The sequence below is a fragment of the Otolemur garnettii genome, unplaced genomic scaffold, assembly GCF_000181295.1.
Source record: "Otolemur garnettii isolate 467f Iridium unplaced genomic scaffold, OtoGar3 scaffold00016, whole genome shotgun sequence".
Lineage (NCBI taxonomy): Eukaryota > Metazoa > Chordata > Mammalia > Primates > Galagidae > Otolemur > Otolemur garnettii.
In genome coordinates, this window is record NW_003852411.1 from 20,577,951 (window position 1) to 20,596,210 (window position 18,260).

Here is an 18,260-nt window from a genome sequence, read left to right on the forward strand (position 1 = left end):
ATTTCTTTGAAGGACTCTAACTCTGACTTTGGTACTTCAATTCCTGCTTTTCAGCTTCCAGATTATACATTTGGTTACATCAGTGAATGGGTTCAAGGCAAATAAACCGACTTTTAAAATTTAAAAATTTACAGAATTATTTTGAAAAGACTAATATATATTATCATCTTTAAACTTCAGTGAAATTTTTTAAATAGTGAAAACTAAGGGACCAGAAATTAGACCATGAAATGGCTCCCTGATAATCCTTAGATAATATACTTTATTTGTACATTACACAAAACATAGTCTTAGTGGGCAACGGTGCTGACTGTTGTAAAAATCTGGAATTTAAGGAAGAATGATTGGTTCAGAAAGACAGGAAGGCTTCATCTCCTGGAATTTGAGCATTTGAAACAAAGACACTATTGAAAGCCATAGGTTCATAGCTCATAACATGGTCCCTTAACAGTATGTAATTCAGTAAGGAAAAGAACTTACCTACATAGGCAGGGTAAAAGGAAAGGAGTTAAAATCTGCATGATCATACAAAAACAACCATAATGAACACTTAAGTCTTCAGAGCCTTGGATGTTTAATTTCCTATTGAATCTTAATTTCCACAATTATCTTTGACTTTCTTATAAAAGTTAATCTATTTTCCTAAAAAGTGTAAACTATTTCTTTTGTTATATTTTCTGATTATTCAGTTTTTATCATTTTATATTTTTATTTCTTTCTCACCATGCTCCATTTAAATGCCTTCCTCTTTTTCATTTTTTTGTGAATTTCAAAATCTTTTTTGGATGTTGCCCAAATGTTAGCTGTCTATCCTATGAAAATGAAAAAATTACATATGACTCAAAATTAAAATTGTCCAATAAAATTTTATGTATCTCTTCTCAGAATTTCTATATGCAAATATATACACACAAACCTCACCCTGTGAAAATTTCTTTAAGCAAAATGGGATTATATTATCCCTGGTGTACACAATAGGTTTTTTTCAAGTTAACTTATCATGAACATTTCCATTTAAATTTATAATCATTAATTCAAAAATTGCTTTATGGAGTTTCGCTGAATAGATGTGAAACTATCATACTCTGTGTGACCAATTATCAATGATGGATATTGATGCTGCTTTTAAACATTGGTAATTATGAACAAAATTATGTTTCAAGATCATTTTTGAACAAAGTCTTTTGGATAATTATTGAATCATTTGATAAAAATTAATTTTTAGGAGTAAAATTGCTGGCCACAAGGTTTGCACATAACCAAGGCGCTTGATACTTATCACCAAACTGGCCTCCAGGAAGTACCGCCCACCACATGAAGTACGGGAGGGAGGGAGGACAATGTCCTCATTTCCACCTGCCATGATCTTCTTTTTTATTTCTCCTAAACTCAATAGTGATGTCTGTCTGGCTGTTTCAATTTACAATTCTTAGTTGCTAGTGAACTTGAACCTTTTGGTCACATATTTATTAGTCCTTTCATTGGTGGGGGGTGTGTGTGATCTTAACCAATGTCCTATTGATTTGGCCAGCTTCGTTTTGGTTTTTGTTTTGCCTTTTTTTTGAGACAGAGTCTCACTTTATCACCCTCGGTAGCATGCCGTGGCATCGTTGCTCATAGCGACCTCAAACTCTTGGGCTGAAAGCAATTCTCTTGCCTCAGTCCCCCAAGTAGCTGGAACTACAGGCACCCGCCATAATGCCCAGCTACTTTTAAAGACAAGGTCTCACTCTGGCTCAGGCTGGTCTCGAACCTGTGAGCTCAGGCAATCCACCTGCCTCAGTCTCCCAAGTGCTGGGTCATTTTGCTTTTTTCTTTTTTAAAAAAAGTAAACTGAATAGAAACACTTCTATTTTGAAGATAATTAAATCTTTGTTATTTATGCTATAAATATTTTACTAATTTGTCTTTTGCTTTTGAACTATTCACTGTCTTTTGTCCCATATAAAAGCTTTAAATTTGTAGGTAGTTTAAGCATTCATATTTTACTATTTTCGAATTCATTAATTTTTACTCTAATCATTAATTTCTTTCTTGAGATTTTTAGATCCTCTCATACTAACCTTTCAAATATTTTACTTCCCTCTAAAAAAATCCCATCTAAAACTATTAAATTTTGTCTTTGTATAGTGTTGGTTATATCCGGCAATGCTTCCTGTACAGTGTTTTCACTGTTGTGCTCCAAACAGTGTATAAATTAAGTACTAATTTCCATTTGGATCCATTTTGGAGTGCGCTTTCTGTGTATTTTCTCATTTGTAAGTAGATAGATTTTTACAATTAAAATTTGCTAGATATTTCTGATTTCCTGTAGTTTATATTTACATATTTTTAAAAATATACACATGTATATGTTTTGAATCAAGTTTATTTTTTATGTCAATCACATCCTTTTTCATTTGGGCTTTTGCCCAGTTGCTCTGCCAAAGATAGGAAGAAAGAAGGCTTTCAAGGTCTCCCACCTGTAGTGATTCTGCATTTCACCCGTACAGTGTTATTACCACATTAAGATCAATTAACAAATGAGTTTCTACTTTTTGATAAACATGGTCTGTAAGGGTTTAAATTTCAAAACAAAGCTCATCACAGTGTAACTTCTAAAATCATGCTTGATGATAGCTTGTTTTCCAAACAGGTATAAAGAAGTTCTTTTATTCTTTTGAGCAGTGATGAACCAATTCCATTTGAAAATATCATAAATCATGCTGCTTTTCTGTTGACGAAAATGTCAAAATGCTACAATAGCTTAAAAATCATTTCCCATTAGTTAACGAGAAGAGACTTCAATGTGGAACAACAAAGAAAATAAAAATATATAAACAACCCTAATTACTCTTCAGAAGTTCCTGTGTGGTCATCCACTGTGAGCTCTCTGCACAGTAGAGGCACTCTTGCCTCCCTATTTTAGCAAGATCAATAAATGTGGGGACATAGTATAGATTCCAATTTGCTTCTCACAGTTTTCTACCCCCTATCAAATAGTCCTCTCCTCCAGCTGGTTATGATCAAAGTCAGAGGGTTCAAAAATTAGGCATTAACTATGCTCTTTACAGGTTGGTTTGCCAGAAAAGAACCAAAGGCTTACTGGGGTTGCAATGATTGAGAGATGATTTATTTTCGTATGCACATGGAACCAAAATAACTCTTTGAGGCCGGTCCATTTCATCCTTTCTTTTTACTTTAACAATAGCCTTATTAGATTATGAATAAAGGTGGACAATCAGATTGGGGGTAGGGAGCTTCTCTTAAATCCCAGGGCAATACATTTGCTAAACTTCTCTAAGAAAATCAGGGAAATCACACATGTTATTCAAGCAAAACAAATAGTCCTAATTGAGTTAACGATATCTAAACTGCTTCGACTGGTCTAGCTTTTGGTTATGAATTTTAAATGTGGAAAAGAAATGTACATTAGGACACCCTACTTCCTGCTGCTTTTCTTGGCATGTATCATCAGAAAGACATTTCCAGGCTGTGAGAATAAGATTTCAGTAGCTATATATTCTTTTACATATAACCACAGATAACAATTTAGGAGTTTAAGGTCTGGTGTAGAAAGTCATAACAAATTATCATGGATTTAACATCTGTGATCTTCAATATACATTTTTGATTATGTTTGAGTTAGCAAACTCTATCTTTCTAAATGACTGCTCAGATCCAATGGATCACCAAAATAAGTACTCTAGGTAATGACTATTTTTCTCACCGATAGAGGCTGACCCATGTCTACTGGCCTTGCTGAATTTGTTGAGAAGTCACTAGACAAAGTTTGCTATTTTTTAAAATTTTTTTGAAGAGACAAGGTCTCTGTACACAGGCTGGTCTCAAACTTCGGGCCTCAAATGAGCCTCCTGCCTTTGCCTTCCAAAGTTCTGGGATTATCAGCATGAGCCACTGTGCCTGGCCCCCAAACTATTTTTAAATGTTGCAGAAATAAGGGTTCAAATATGATTTTTCTTTTATTCTTCCTTTCTTAAATATCAAGGCCTTCCAATAAGTATAAAATTACTGCATTTAACCTAATCAGAACTTAAAAAGACAAACTAATTTTAAAATTCTGTTTTTAGCATGTTTACATTCTATTTCTCCTCTTTAAATGATCCCTTTTTTTCTTTTTAAGCAATATAGTCAACCTGATACTTCTGCTGGGGGAAAAAATAAAAGAATCCTTTAGTTTAAAAAGACTGAAGTTAAGTAGGGTGGTTACAAATTTCTCTCTCAAAAGTAATTAAAGATTCCAAAGGAACAGGTTAGCTTTTTCCTCTCTCTGAAAACTTTCTGCAGCATTGATTTCTGAATCTTTGATTCTTTTTAGTTTTCATCTGTGTATCTGTAGCAACACCATTAAGAAATGGAAGCACTTTTGTCCCAGTATTTTTATGCCTTATATTTGAAGCTTTCTGTATCTTTAGTTTGCCTAATTTCATATCAACAATATTTAACTAAAACTCAAAGTCTCCAATAAAGAAATAAGATGAAAAGTCTATTAAATTTCCAGAAATGTCCACCAAATTAAAGAAGAAAATTACACAGCTTCTCTCTGGGGTAAAACACTGATACTTATTTTTACCAGAAGGTCTCAGTTCTGAATGAGATTTGGATTTCCATTTGTACTCAACAAACAAATTTAAAAAACAAAACGACCTCCTTGTGGTTACATATATATGTATGTGTGTGTGTGTTGGCATTTCCAAAACTGACTCAGGTTGTCCTAGATTCCCGTCTTCCTAATGAAGACATTGACTAAAAATCCGTGGTCCAGGGAAACCCATCTTAAGAGGAGATAGATTCTACCCGAAGCAATTTAGAATATCACTATGCCAACAGAAAAACATTTTCAAAGGGAAAAATAAGTAATGGGCCTGGAAGGAAAATTTTTCCCGAGCAACTGTGATCTCCTCACAAAAGGAAAATTTGCTTTTTAAGGAGAAATAACAAAATACATATGCTTGCTCATGGAAGAATGTGAATCTTGGTGTTTCGTTCCATCAGGCCTTCAGAATAAAAATCTAGATATGCATCTATTATAGAAGTGAGTTTTCCTGGAGTTTCGAGGACCAGCTCCCAAACTCTAAGCATCGCATAAAGATGCATAAAGATGAATGAAGGGGATCAATTTAGCTGTCACTGAGAAAATAAAGAGCAAGATCGTTCCCTGCACCCCAGATCCCATGCGTGTGTACTCCACTCAACGCATGCGGGAAGACAAACCCATCCTGCTCATCTATAGAAACATTAATCAAGCAGGCTTCATTTCCTTTAGAGTCTGGTTAATATCATAAATAAGAAAATGCCATGTGCTACATAAACAATTAGCCTTTGTGAGTCTAAAATGAGTCACACTTTACAGCTGGCTCATGTATATGGCAGGCAACAAGTCAGGTATGTTGCCTTGGGGACAACTCAGAACAAGCATTCCAGCATGGGAGGGGGAGAAAAAGAATCTCATATTCTTCTTTTGAAGACTCCAGATCTATACTCTGGAGACAGCACAGCTTGTATTCCATCCAGTGTTTTCCATTTATACTGAAATTCTAAGCTACAGGAAAATAACATGCAGATGTTCTGTGTAGGATTTGAGGCGGCACTTTTTGTGCCAGAGTCTATGGTCAGTATAATGATTATATTTTAAAAGCATAAACATCATGTTTTCACAAGCTAGCATTTATTCATAACAAGGAATTAAAAAGAAGGCATGGGGCAACAAATTATCAGCACCTCCAGAAGTATTCACTCTGTAATTCAAAATCAGAACACTGAATGCTTGCATCTTGGACACCCTTCGACGCCTCTATCGCCAGCACCCAAAGACCCCCCACAGCACGTGCACGAGTGTTCCTGATGCGGGGGTGGGGTGGGGTACCTGCAGATCCCAAGGGGCTTTCTGCATCGTCCTCAGAGGCACCCTTAATGAGTGAAAATGTACAATGTTTCAATTTTCTTGCTTATTGTGCTGAATGATTTGAAAAGCAGTACACTGAATTAAACTGAACAATTATTCTCCAGAAGAAATTAATCAGACAGGACACAACAAATGGATGACTCCTGCTATGGAGAAGTGTTTTCTTTTGGGAATTCTACAAATGTTCTTAAGTCGTCAGTGAATCACTAGTGAAAGAGACAAATCGTAAAAGCTTCTTGAGTGGTCTGAGAGCTAGCACCGCCCCAAAATGTCAGCAGCTGGAGCCCTGATTGTCAGCATGCTCAGGCTCTATTAGAGTGCTCACAATTAGCTCAGGGTACTCTTTTTTTTTTTAAGTTCTTCTCACCTCCTCCTCCCCCAACAAGAAATACAACACAAATAATCCCAGACAGAGATTCAGTGAAATGCACGGGACCAGGATTAGACCGACTTCCTGCTCAAGAATTTGAAATATATAGTATAAGAACTAAAATAGGAGTTTTTGTAGTTTATCCAAATGTCTTTTTTTCCAGGCAGTAGTATTCATTATAAATATTATCCTTCACTTTATGGAAGAAATCTTTAACCAATTTCAAAAGTTACCTGCTGGTTTTTTTTTTTTTTTTTTAATATACTAAAAGGGGCTGAGTTCTCCTCTTTACTCCTTCCTAAATGCCTATCTTGTACTTTTCTGGTGATATTTTAACTTTATGAAATATTATTACTTGGGTCATAAGTAGTTATATCAAGACATAAATTTATAAAGTGATACATTTTCTATACCAACCACCTATGTCAACTTATCCCATAATAGCGCATTCCATCAAATGAAACTGCTAAAGATTTCCCACATTTGTTTTACATTCTATATGTACGGCTTATGAATAGCAATGCTGATGGATCCCAGCTGGTTGAAAAATGCAGGCCAACTCTTCTGTAACACATTCTTTTTGATTCTTATTGTATTCAATGGGGCCCATTTTAAGTGGGCCACCTGGTAGGATGAAGCGCTCCTCTATCTCCATAGAAAGATTACCAAAACAAAGCGCCCAGCTAAACGTGAGACCCTCTTCCCAAACTGCATTATATTACAACACTTCCGATAAAATTGAGTAGTTCTAATCTTTGGGAAAAGTTGAACGAAAATTTTAAAACACCCAGCAACTCCGTGAACTACTAAATTGTTCTAACAACAACATTAAAATAAATCCCCCCATTCAGGCTTCACACATCTAGCATACCCATTTGAGCCTCCCTCTCCGCTCCCCTCGCCCTCCTGCTTCCATCCAGGTGGAAGACATCAGGGGCACAGAAGCCAAGTGAGATGTTGACCCCACCCTCCTCCAGCCATGTTAAAGGCCCCTTCAAAGCCAGAACCCTGGTCTAGTTCAGTTTTGTCAACTAAGCCAGCCATACTGCTATTTAAGACTTCACTATGGGGTTTTATAACTGCACGTTCACATCAAGAGTTTTGATCTTCAGTCAAAAAACTTCAGCTGCACTGAGTCTCATCAGATTTCCATTCCCTTTCTGGGGAAGAGTCCTCTTTACTAAGTTTTCATAATCTTTGCTCTTTGTGTTGAGCTCAACCTTTCGGAAACTGACCGATAACCAACCCTAAAGAACGTAATATGTTCCCCTTCCCAAAACGTCAAAACACAACAGCCATTTATGGTAGTGCAAACACGCCCCCCCCCCAATGTGTGCACACCCCACACAATTCGTGCACTGGGACGGATAACAGTCATTCCAGCGTGCACAGGAACACTCCGTGTCAAGGCATGCAGGAGTGCAGCGGGGGCTGCAGCAGGACAAAGAACTTACTTTGTTGTTCCCCTGTGCGTGTAGCCGCAAGGAAAAGAAAAAGAAATATGTTAAACATAAAATTATTCTAAAATTACGAGGTTTTTTTTTTTTCTTGCAAGAGCAGAATCAAAATAAATCATTTAACTGTTCGCTGACATCCCCCGCACACACAATCCAGTGGCCACAGCTCATGGACAAGTCAAAGGATCCACTCAGGTTAAATGAAATCATACGTTTATAACAGCAGAAAATTATGACGGAGATTTTCCCCCTTTCTACTCCGAATACTTGGGGTATGGGAACCTGGCCAGAGAGAATTGGTTTGAATTGGTAATAAGTGAACTGTTAGGATGAAAGGCAGAGCCTTTAGTGTGTTGGCCCGCTCTTTCCTGAGAGCCCCTCCTCCAACATGCCATGCAGTGGAAAATTTCATCAGCCGGTGCATTTTTAAACAAACACTGCATCCTTGGTTTCAAAGAAGGTGGAAAAAAAATTAAAAAAAAAAATAAAAAAGGAAAAGAGAGGAAAGGAGTGGGTGGTTCTGGGGAGACAGGGTAAGCAGACCAAGTTACGACCTCCATCTGTACCATTCCTTTATTCTGTAAATTATGAGTTTTGCCTTGGGTTGGCATGGGGAGCCAAGACTGTATAGTGAGGACGCCGCCAAAATAAATACTGGTCCACGTTCAAGAAATGGGTCTGGAAAGGTTAATCACAAAAATGTAGTCATTTCTAAAAGCGACACTCGGGGTAGAGGCACAGAAAACGGCCAGCAGCAGGCGGTGGGCGAACGGCTCTCCTGCTTCAGACCAGAGCTACGAGAGTATGATTTATATCAAACAATTTAACTCACATATGGCCTAAAAAAATAAAATGGTGATTCATTACTCCCGGGGCAGCCTGAGTCCTCACAAGGTCAGATCCTGCGGGGGAGACGTGATGGGGCACGGGGCCGGGAACAGACCTGAATTTCTCGCTGAGCTGCAGGATTGGAGAGAGCTGTGAGGGGAGTGTGTGCATCTGTGCAGGAGACCTAAAACAGGGCGGTGCGACAGGTCGGGCCGCAGGTCTGGCATTTAGTTTTAAGTAGAGGATGTGGAGGGGGATATAGTCTACACCGAAATTTTCTGGAGAGTGGTCAGGCAATGATGCTAGGAGAATGTGTTTTCTGGAAAACAATGCCAACTGGTGACTCCGGGGGAAATGCCTAATCCAGGGACCATCACAGTCTTCATATTTAATAAAGAAAACATAAATTTAAAGGCACTGATAGGGTGGTATAGAGAAGCTTCTTGGCACTGTGAGTTGCCGTGATATAACTGTTAACACACTGGCTTATCTGAGGCATAAATAATAGTGTAAGAATGAATAAAAGGGGGGAGAAAGAGTCCTTTCTAAAGACTATCCCAACTGCTCCATAAGGCAATAAAGATCTCCACTTGGAATTTTATCGGGAGTAAAAGTCTATTATAGAGAATAATGGGACCCTGCTTCTCCAAAGAAGTGCAATATTGCTGAAAATACCTCAAACAGATGGAGTTTATTGCATTCCACAGCAGTGCAGCTTTTGATCTACCAAATAAGTTTCAGGAGTTCAACCAAGTATTTTTGCACATTAGGGAATGACTGGCTTCCCCACTCGATGGCAGATGGTTCTGTTTGTAGTGGCAACAATGATGTCACAGAGTAGGAGGCCTTAATCCTTAAATACAAGAAACACACAGGCAGAGGACGTGGTGTGGCTTGGCCATTTCTCGTTTCATTCAGGCATTTCCCGACGGTCTCTGAGAGCAGCCTACTGTCATGAATGGTGAAACAGAAATGCTTCCGAAGTCCCTTCACTATGCCGTGTGGCTGCAGTTTGGGTTTAGATACCTGAACAGACTTCCATCAAAGAAAAACCAAGTCTCTCCGGAACTGTCCGGGTAGCTGCTCTAAGTTCTGCAGCAAAACCGGAGAGTACAGGAATGTGCAGGGGGACAAAGTGCCAGGCGTTTTAAGTCTTGTGTCATTAGGCTGTGAAATAAATGCCTATGCGTGGGCATCACCACACGAATAAATATTTATGGAGGTCTATGGCCGTTCCTCTTGTCTCCATAGAATGATACAGAGTCCCTTTCCTCAACTATCTGACACAGAGGAGACAATTTGCTTTTAGAGTCCATCCAGGAGGAATCTCTGAAGTAAAGAAAGGATTTCATTGTAAGATAGTTTCAATCTGCAAAGCAGAACTAGAAATGTCAATTATTGCCAGGGGAGCCCGGAGTTCAGAAAGAATAGTGAAGTTCCAGGGTGTTTCACTTTCCACTATCATTTTTAATCTTGGATGAAAAAAATACACTCTAGGGCAGAAGCACTCATGGACTGTATGTAGATAGCTAATAGAAACCTCTTCAAGAGCCCTAAGGTGTTCCATTTAACAACCATGCAAGACCCAATTTGCACCAAATTTGTTTCCGGGTTGCAGCTTTCAGCCGCCAGCTGGGGCGCCTCTGAGGGTCACAAAAATGACCAGCTTGTGAATTCTCACTCCTGATTGGCTGGAGGAACCTAAGGCTGGCCTGTCCCCCTCAAGGCCACATCAGCACTTCCCTTTCTCTTTCTCCCTCCCCCTCCCTTTTTTTATTAGATCTTTTCTTAAACAACTGGGCTTCCTCAGCCAACTGATATCCCCAAATCCCAGTGCTAGTTTCCAAAGAAAAGGGAAGTACTACTAAACTGGGAATTACAGCTTCACGGGTACATGAATGACTGAAAAATAAAAATAAAGGATATGGGAAATTGGACACATTCCTCCAGTTGGAGGCAGAGCTATGGTGATGCACAAGCATCTTCATTTAATCCTATAAAATCAGCCAGAGGACGGTAGTATTTGGAATTTAGAGAAGAATAAACAACCAGAGGGTTCAGTGGGTTGCTTGAGCCACACAGCTGATAAATGGCAGACTCAAGGTTCAACCCTGAGTGTGTTTGACTTACTGTCCACCTCATTCTACTGCACACGTCGTGTTTCAAAGAATTTGAATTTGGAATTCCTTAATGTTTATGTAATTTAAGTCATTTTGTAAGCCAACAAAACTACCAGAAAAGTTAACTGTTTGTTATGTCATGTTCTTTATAGGAACACGTTCCCATTTATTTGCAATCACATTCGTGGGGGAAATTTATGTCTATAAGTAAGCAAAATAGCCTTTTAAGCATTCTTTAATTGGAGCCGGGGTCTACCGACACACAGGCTCTCACACAGATTACAGTTCAGTCTCACCAGTGAAAATAATTCCACGAGAAACATATTTACTTTGAAAGGATGTAAAGTCTTATGTACTCATTTAGCAATACAAAATTTTAGAGTAGTTTGACTTTCAATTCAGTGGCTAAAGAAAATAGGACCAAAAGAAATAAAATTCTCCTAAATCCAAATTCAGGCTTAAATAAGTGGCTGCTCGAAAATATCAAGTGACTGACAGAAGGCTCACTCTATGACACAGGAAGTCATGGGTAAGTTCATTGCATAAGTCAGTAGTCTGAAGATGGGACTCCGATTTCCATTTTAGGGCCACTACTCAGATAAGAAGTCTACGTTTTGCTTTGGATCCAGAAAGATTCAAGGAGTGAAAGTAATTAGAAATTGCATGTGGTAAAACAGAAGATGATTTGAAAACACACATGGAAAAATAGTTGGGCTGTTGATTTTATATGGATTATCCACTGTAGTTATCATGCTGTAGAGTAATTATTTATTTGCACCTCTCTTTTACTAGACTTGGAATTCCTCCTGGGTAGGAACTGCATATTATTTATCTTTGAGACTCTAGAGTCCATTGTAATAGTGATGGATGAAGAAAAGGACAGAAGGGAGGAAAGGGAGTGGAAGGAATGAAGGAGATTTTTTTAGAAAACTAAAGAGAAATGACTTGAGAGACAAAAGAAACAGGGTAGCAGAGTATTTCAATATGAGTGACATAAAAACATTCCATCACTTAGACGCGATGAAAAAAAAATACGGCGAGGATGTTATTAAGAAAATGTGGACACAAAACAATCTTCCCCAAATACCATGTCATTCAAACTTGGGTGATGACTGCTTCTCTAAATAATGGCAAACTTACACAACTTAAAAAAAAAAAAGATCTATGTAGAACTTTCTTTCCAGTCAAAATAGACGTATCTTGTGCAGAAAGAAGAACTTGGTGAGTTTAGATTCGTGTCTGTGCATGACACGTAAGTGTTTCATTATTAGGGTGTCACCTCAGTGGATCACGGATACAAAGCAAAATGGCACACTATTCAGAAATCCTAAAAATTTACTTAGACAGAGGCTTCTGTTGTTAATCTGTCTTCATCAAATCTTTCTATGTTAGAAATAATTGCCTAAAAAGTAATTCCCTCCTCCTAAAATTAAATGCGAGTATTCACAAAATGGAATCTTTAGATAAGCATTCTGCTTGATAGATTTCAGTACTTAGCTGCCATGGAAACATCTGAAAGTCACGCAGTCATGTAAGATGACCTGTAGGACTACAGGGTGCATTAAAAATGCAAATATTGTTTATGATGAAAAGTAAGCAAAAGTGACATTCAAGGCACACTGCTAAGTTTAATTTCCTGTCTTGCCTTTGGTATGCAGTAAAAACCCTTTGTCTTGATCTTCCAAGCAATTGAGCCAAATGGATGTTTATAAACAAACAAAAATGACTTTAAAAAATTGAAACATTATGTAGGGTATCTTCATATTTGCTCCGAACTGAGTATTCTGATTAAAAGTAGAAAAACATTTCTTTGTCTTTTTGGTGTAGTGCTATGGACACATAAAAGTTCAGACTTATAAAAGTATTTTAAGTTATAAACTTACAAAAACTTACTAGGGGGATGGGTAATTTTGATTTTCCAAGACAGTTATTCCCTCCCAAGAGAATGCATTACGTTATTTGTTTTAATAGCAAACTTGTCTGGTACGTTAAAATTAGGTTTAATTCATAGAATTATGACTTAATAAAACATTTTCACAAACATTATATGTGCATATCAAGGAAGATAAACACACACATTGACAGTTTATATAGCCAAGCATATTTGGAAGACATAAAATAGAATCAAGCATTTACAATCTCACTGGGCTATGTATTGCAAAATTCACAGTATTTTCTCCCTTCCCTAGCTGTTAAATACTTTGTGATGAAAATCATAGCAATAATGATCCTAATAATTATTATTATAAATACAGAACAGTGCTTACTTGGGCCCACTCTGTTCAATGCTTTTCCTGCATTCTCTCTTTTAATCCTATCAATCACCTTAGAAGGGACTATTGAGACCATCATTTTAGAAATGGGAATCTTAAAATGTAAAAAAAAAGACAGGTGACCTGCCCAACAAGATCCCACCGCTGTGAATGAGTGTCTGGAATTGAAATATAGGTAGTTTGACACAAGAGTCTGTGCTCGAACCCATATGTTTTCATAATTCTGAGCCATAATGAGCTTTGAAAAATGTAAATCTTATCATACCACTAAGTGGACTGGAACCCAGCAATGGTTTCTATCTCAGTCAGAATAAAATCCAAGAGGCTCACCACTATTTCCTTTAAGGCTCTGACCACCTCTTTTGTTAACCATCTCCCTCCCTCTGCCCTTATCACTCTAACCTTCTTGTTGCTCCTCTAACCTTGCGCTCCTCTTGGTGCACTTGGCTTTGCACTTGGTATCCTCTGCCAAAAACACTCTTCTCCAGACTTTCATATCATTTCTTCCCTCCTCTCCTGAGGAGCCTACTCGAATGTCAACTCTTCAAAGGGACTTTCCCTTATCACCTTTACCAAAATAAAGCTCACCTCACTCTGTAGGTCCTCTTCTCTTAGCTAATTTTGGATAGAACATATCACTACTTTAAACATAGATAACTATACAATGATAGTTATTCATTCACTAGTTTAGTGTCTATTCCGTGGGAACTTATTATTATTATTATTATTATTTTGAGACAGTCTCACTATATCACCCTTGGTAGAGTGCCATGGCATCACTGCTCACAGCAACCTCAAACTCTTCGGCTCAAGCGATTCTCTTGCCTCAGCCTCCCAAGTAGCTGGGACTACAGGCGCCCCCCCACAATGCCTGGCTATTATTTTGTTGTAGTTGTCATTGTTGTTTGGCAGGCCCGGGCTGGGTTCGAACTTCCCAGCCCTGGTGTGCGTGGCTGGTCCCCTAACCACTAAGCTACGGGCACCGAGCCAGGGACCTTATTCTTCATCTCTGTTACCACCAGTACCTAGAACAGTGCCCGACAAACACACAAACTCAAAATGTCTTTGTGGGATGAATTAAAAATTCAGTATTTGTACATTTTTAATATAGAGTATTTGTAAAATTAAAAACACTACTATCAATGGATAAGTAAGAGTAACAAATGATGATTAGAATTGAAAATAAAGGCAGCGCCTGTGGCTCAAAGGAGTAGGGCGCCGGCCCCATATGCCAGAGGTGGTGGGTTCAAACCCAGCCCTGGCTAAAAACTGCAAAAAAAAAAAAAAGAATTGAAAACAAAAGGTGGTACTTGGGGTTTTATACCATAGACATAGCCTTTAAAGTGGTCCATATCTATGCAAATCTGTATGCACACAACAGAGGAAAAACTGGACCCTTATAAAAATCATATATAGATACTTCTATACCTGGGGGTCAACAGGAAAGCATCTGATGTAACTTCCATTTGGAAGGTACAAGACATGTTGTGGCAAACTCACTGCTTCAGGTGTCAACCAGACAGGTGTAAGATGGAAAAAGTAAAGAGGTCTGTGTGTGAGTTAAAGTAACAGAACTGCCACTCACCAGGCAGGTTGTGCTGCATCTGAGGGACTCAGCACAAAGGGCTCCACACCCAGTGCTCACATTATGAGCGCCCTGCCCTACGCAGTTCCTACGTGATGGGCTACGGTAACTGCTCAGGACCAGGGCATGGATGTGCCTTGAGGTTTGGTACACTCAGGATATGTAAGGGTGCCTAAAGGGAACACAGCCTATAAACCAGGAATTCTACTCCCGGATAGCTGCATAACTAAAATGCATGCACTTATGCCCCCAAGAGACATACCAAATATTCACTGCAGTATTATTTTTAACATCTCCAAACTGGAAATGACCGAAATTCCTTCAACACTAGAATGGATAAATCATGGTATATGCATATAATGGAATACGTTTACCATTGAATAAATTACAGATACACACACACATTAAAAAAAAAAAAAGTAACAGCAAAAAGGCAAACATTTTGGTATGAATCCTCAATCCTTTCCCCCTGGATTTCTCTTAAATTCCATCAGATCTGAAATCCTCTCAGAAATGCTTCAGTTAGCCCCATCGCACCCATCTCTCAGACTTCCTCTTAAAATGACTTGATTCTAAAATGGATTTGAACCTAAAAAGGACCCCCAACTGGACCATGATCAGTCCTATGAACTGACCGATAGCCAAGCACCACGAGAGTCAAGCTGGACTAAATCCCCAAGGCTCAGTCTCAGGACTTTAGTTCTGGGGAGAGGCCTGGGTAGCGGGACGATTCCCAGGGGAGCAGCCAGTGGAGAGCACCACTAGGCAGCAGTCTGCTTTGTGCAGTGTGCACACATGTTAGTGAGACTTCTGTTTAAATTCAGACTAGTCTGGGCAATATTACATTTTCCAAAGAACACAAAGAGAAGGTCTGTTTATTAACTTGAAGGAGAGAAGTGTCTCCAAGACACTTGAAGTATATTAATAAAGATAAGTAGGAATAACAATATGATATATTTTTTGTTCTTTCACAGTCATGATGATATTAACCACAATATCTGCACAAAGGTGGACATAATGAAAGGAGATAGATTTTTATAAGAAATAAGTATATTTTTAAGAATACAAAATATCAGTGCTATGATTGACGACATATTGCTTGTCTTAATACCACAACAGGTATGGGATACCATAGAGAAGAAAATAAAATTTTACAATAAAACAACAACAACAACAACAAAACTCTTCCTTTTGGTCTGAGGTTGCATATATTACGTTTCATGGCAGAGAAGGGCATTTTCTTTAAGAAATATACTGATTAACTTCTTAAAACAGAAATCCAATGAGAAAAATTTATATGTGAAAAAAATGTAAAAATAATAAGCAGAGCATTAGTTAAAAGGGTATCAAATTAAGTCAATATGAAAACTAGTTTCTCCAGCATACAGTATATAGAATTAGTATATTTTCTAAAATATGATTAATACTAATTTTTAAATAAGAGATGAATCCAACTTACTAAAGATTTATCAGGATAGACTCCAGCTCTCAGCAGAGATGCCTTCCAGCTGTCTACATCCTCCTGGGAGTCACATGCCAGCTCAAGGAAGCGATAGTCTTTGTATACATTCCTGAAGTTGGGAAAAAAAAATCCTTTCAGTTCTGAGCCAAATTCAAAATGATTTTATATCACTGCAGACAATGGTGATTTCAATGACAACCGATAGATACTTCTCTGACAGTCATTGGAGGAAAACAAAATAACTTTTAAAAAAAATTAATGAGTTCCAAAATGTATTTACAGCATCATTTTTAAAACAAAACCTCATACTACAGAACTCAAAATTATCTCTATCACTCAGCAATTAGAAAAAGAAATACAAATGCACTTAATATGACCTACTGGGTGCCAACCAACTAAAAGTTGTGCTGTAGTGGAGGAATTTGCTATTGCCCAGTAATTAGATCAGTTTTCTGAAGTTACAAGTCCAAATAATGACTAGCTCATTAATCTTTAAGATGCCTGGCAATAATCTTACAATTGTAAATGATGATGCTATACTCAAACAGAAATGCTAATCAATTGGAAAAGACAAGACTGATAACCAGTGATGAATAATAGAGTGAGATGCCGGTGAAGTGCATATTTATAAGCTCCATAATACTATAACTGAATATTTTTTTTCTGATGATAGAATAATACAAACACATATGATTGATACATACTTTGAGGATTTGGAAATGAAATAAAAGCATAAAAATGGTAACAATCATCCAGATTCTCCTGCTTAGAGATAACAGCATTTTCTTACACTCTTGTTCTATGCATTCTTCATACAGCTGAGGTTCTCTCTCTCTCCCTCTCCCCCTGCTTTCCTGTCTATCTCTCTATTAATATTGTATTCTGCTTTTTCACCTACTGTTATATAATGACCATTTAATCATGCCACTAAGTCTTTATAAAGATCAAATTATAATGGCATAATATTCATTAATATAAATGTCTGATGATTTACTTAACCTCTTCCTAATATTAGATAATTAAATCATTTCCTTTTTGGTTTTGCTATCATAAATAATGCTTACATGAATATTTTACCTATGAGTATGTGTCACACTTATTACTACCATTTTCTGAGGAGAGATTCCTATATGTAAGAGTCACAGGATTAAAAGCCAGGATCATTTTTAAGACACTGATACATATTCCCAATTACCTTTCCGAGTAACAAGATCTTGAAGGGATTAGCAGAAGGGATAGAACAAATGAATTCTATGCATAAGATCAATGGACTTATTGGAAGTACTGTTGGATCTTTTGCTTAATTATACATATATCATGTGTAAGAAGTTAAATCAAACTAGTAAGGAGAACAAAAGACATACTGCCATTTTTGCTTTAATGATGTCTGATGTGAATACCAATAAGAAAAAGAAGGGGGAAATATAGGCAAAACGCCTATATGCCTCTGGCCAAAAAAGCCATTTGAGAGAGAGCAGTGAAAAGACTTTGTGCAAGCATACTTGTAAGAAACTGAGGCAGAATTCCATGTGGTCAGGTTGGTTGTGAGCCTAACATGACCAAGGCTTTGGCTGGAATAGCATCTCCAGACTGTGTTAAGGAATGAAGGTTGACTTTATAAGGCCAATGAAAAAGCCCTTTGGAAAACTGGCCAGATACCCATCAGTAATCCTGATCTGTGGTAAGTGACGAAGGTCGCTTGCTGATGGGTCTGGGAATGGAAATGTGCTCAGGGACCTCAAGAGAAGAAGAATTTACCCAATGCATACAGGTATCTAATGGCACAGATGAAACTTGGGCTCATGAAAGGCTTTTGAGAAGTCCAGCCTGAGAATTCCTTATAAAAGTCTCCAGCAAAAACCCCTTGACTTAAGGCCTACATGAGAGTAGAGGTTTGCACACAAATTCCTGTATGCCCAAGAAGTTTCTTTATGCCTTATTTAAAGATCAGAAGTAACAGCCTCCAAATGGCAAGGCCAGCAAGGGCAGGTATTCAATCTACCTTGTTCCTCCCTAGCCTCAGGCATCTTCAGATAAGAACAAAGAGGTAATGGCTAACAACATGTTCTCCATTAAGATTGGGTTATGTTGATAGGGTTATATTAAAAGGTGTATGTTGAGTGGATTATCAGATGTCAAATGATGTTTAATTGGATCAATGAGGTCATTGCTGTATGTACAAAATTCCCTATCTAAGCCAACTGCAAATAAAGAAGCACGCCATTTTGCCTGAGCGAGCAGATGGTCACCTTTATTTAAA

The 18,260-nt window shown here is 37.9% G+C and overlaps 1 protein-coding gene across 1 annotated transcript in view; it reads right to left on the minus strand.

Annotated features, from left to right (window-relative positions):
* The window catches only part of DNM3 (dynamin 3), a 549,381-nt gene that overhangs the window by 82,499 nt on the left and 448,622 nt on the right, over positions 1-18,260 (minus strand). The window contains exon 17 of the mRNA XM_023510815.1: positions 15,998-16,109. Coding sequence (XP_023366583.1) covers positions 15,998-16,109 — 112 coding nt within the window. The remainder of the gene's footprint in view (positions 1-15,997; positions 16,110-18,260) is intronic.